The sequence below is a fragment of the Maylandia zebra genome, linkage group LG15 (assembly GCF_041146795.1).
Source record: "Maylandia zebra isolate NMK-2024a linkage group LG15, Mzebra_GT3a, whole genome shotgun sequence".
Lineage (NCBI taxonomy): Eukaryota > Metazoa > Chordata > Actinopteri > Cichliformes > Cichlidae > Maylandia > Maylandia zebra.
In genome coordinates this window covers 29,739,433-29,741,700 of record NC_135181.1, presented here as the reverse complement: position 1 = coordinate 29,741,700, position 2,268 = coordinate 29,739,433, and the positions used below count along the sequence as shown (strand labels likewise).

The following is a 2,268-nucleotide window of genomic DNA, read 5'->3' as shown; positions in this document are numbered from 1 at the left end:
TTATTCAATTTCATGGAGAATAGGTGTTTGTAAATTTGTAAGACACACACATGCTTTCAAGATCTTATTAATATTTTTTTTTAACTGATGTGGGATGTGATGCAAAATTGAGAAAAGTTTCAGTCTTTGAATGGAACGCTCTACATGTATTCTTGCACAGGAAATCTTCCTGTTGTTGTTCACTTCCTCCTGTGTGAATTGTCCGTTGGTGAGGAAGGACGGAATGTTCAGTGAGACCCCTTCTGGTAGGATGTCCCGAATTGTGAAGCCCTTATCTGCAATGACCATGTCACCTGGTTGTAGATGTTGCAGTACTCCACAGTCAGCTGTTATGGCCTTATCTGAGGCACTTCCACCGTACAAGTTGCTTACAAAGGTTATTACACCATTAGGAGCCACACCAATTAGAGCCTTTAGTGTGGTCCGTCCTTTGTACTGGCTGTACAAATGACTTTGTGTGTCAAGTCTCTCTGTGTTACAAACAGAAACTTCCGTGCAGTCAAGCACAATCCTGCAGTTAGGAAATGGTTGGAAGCAATCTGGCAGCGATGTTTGATTCTTGGCTCTCGAGGGAATGTTGTTTTCCAGCATGCCAACATACAAAATGTCATACAGTGCACTAACAATTGTTGTAAAAATATTAGTTACTGTGCCTCTGCTGCAGTTAAACCTTATTGAAAGGTCTTCATGACCAAAATTAAGTTTGAGCTTGATCAGGGTTAGAAATAACTGGTCAATTAGGGGCATCATTTGGACAGTCCAATCAGAATGATATTTAAGATCAAATCTGGAAAGAAGCGCTTCTAAAAACAGGACAGAAGCAGCATCGGGCAATCCAGTATAGTACTGGACCCTTTCAGGATTGTCAGATATTTGACTGAATGAGAAAGTCTGCTTCTGCTTCTCTACTTGTTTTTTAAGTTTTTCATTCTCTATTCTTAGCATGTCATTCTGAATCTCTAGCACCAGAAGACTTTGGGAAGAACTTGTGGAACTTGCAGTATCTGTCTGTGTAGCTGCATTGTTGGAATGATGTGGCTCATCTGATATTTCACTCTGATTTTCACCAATAGCTGGGACCTGCTCTTTTTTCTTCTTTTTTCTAACAGGGTTGTGGTCATCTGGGAACTGAAAAGACTTCCCGTCGTTCCATGCAAATCTTGTTGGCCCCGCAGCTTTTCCTTGAGGGAAGTGCCAACTGCAGACTCTTGAGTTGCAGTTTGGGGTGAAGTTTTCACGTCTGTGGAAGTGTTTAAAAAGACAGAGAGAAATTTCAGATCATACGCTAGCCCTCCATTAGTTATGATTAATACAAAAAAAAAAAAATAGAGATAAATAATAGAGAGAAGCTTCTTTCATCCAGATGAGAGAAGCTTCAAGAAACTTAAAACTTAAAGAAGTCCAGATGCTTTTCTTACACATCGTTGTACTAATTTGCTTTTAAGCTTACCAGAAAGATAAGTACTGGCAACCTTTGCTAGCTATTTGTTGGTTAGGTCTTTATTTTGGTAATTAACTGGCACATAGGCTGGGGATTGTAATGTATTTTCTTACATAGACATCGCTTTTTGGACGTAATTTTTATTCCTCTGAGCGTCGAAAGCTAACTAAGGTTCATATATATAGCGAAGTGACCCTTAGCTCTCAATCTTTGCTTGGAGAAATAAAAATGACTTCAAAAATGCAACAACGTCTTTGTATTAAAAAAAAAACACAATAAAATCCATTGTCTATATAAGTACAATTACTGGTAAAAGCCAGTTTGTCTTTTAGTAGCGGGTTTTAATTGTTCATCACTAGCTATATTAGCTAACTAAAGTAAGAGCCCACTAGCTCTTATCTTACAAATTTATTCATTCACTTACGAGTTGTAACATACCTTATCAACTTCAGCCACTTCCTCTTCTCTCTCTTTTCACAAGGAAACCGGTAAAATGACAGATTAGACTGTTGTTTTGAGCCAGATTGGTTAAAACAACCAGGAACACAGCATTGTGTCATATTGAACACAGGAGCGTTTAGACCCGGAAGTAGGATTCGTCGGATTCGTCGCGTCATCACTGAACAACCGGATGATTGTGGATACCTGCTAATGAAGGAGTCTGATTACCACCAGAGGGGTGAACTGTTGTGCACACTACAGTTAAATACAGTTCAACCACAGACTGCATATAAGGTGCAAGGATAAGTGTCCGAGTGCGAAATGCGACCAAACCAAAGACATGTCCACCGTTGCCAAATGGAGAAAAAAACCCCACAAAGAGCAAG

The 2,268-nt window shown here is 39.5% G+C and overlaps 1 protein-coding gene across 1 annotated transcript; it reads right to left on the bottom strand.

Annotated features, from left to right (window-relative positions):
- LOC143412798 (uncharacterized) lies at positions 1-2,014 on the bottom strand. Its single transcript, XM_076874574.1, has 2 exons — positions 1,880-2,014; positions 1-1,240 (listed from the first exon to the last, which is right to left on the bottom strand). Exons 1-2 carry the CDS (start codon positions 1,999-2,001, stop codon positions 1-3), a joined length of 1,362 nt encoding a protein of 453 aa, XP_076730689.1. The 5' UTR covers positions 2,002-2,014.
- Between the last annotated feature and the right edge of the window lie 254 nt (positions 2,015-2,268).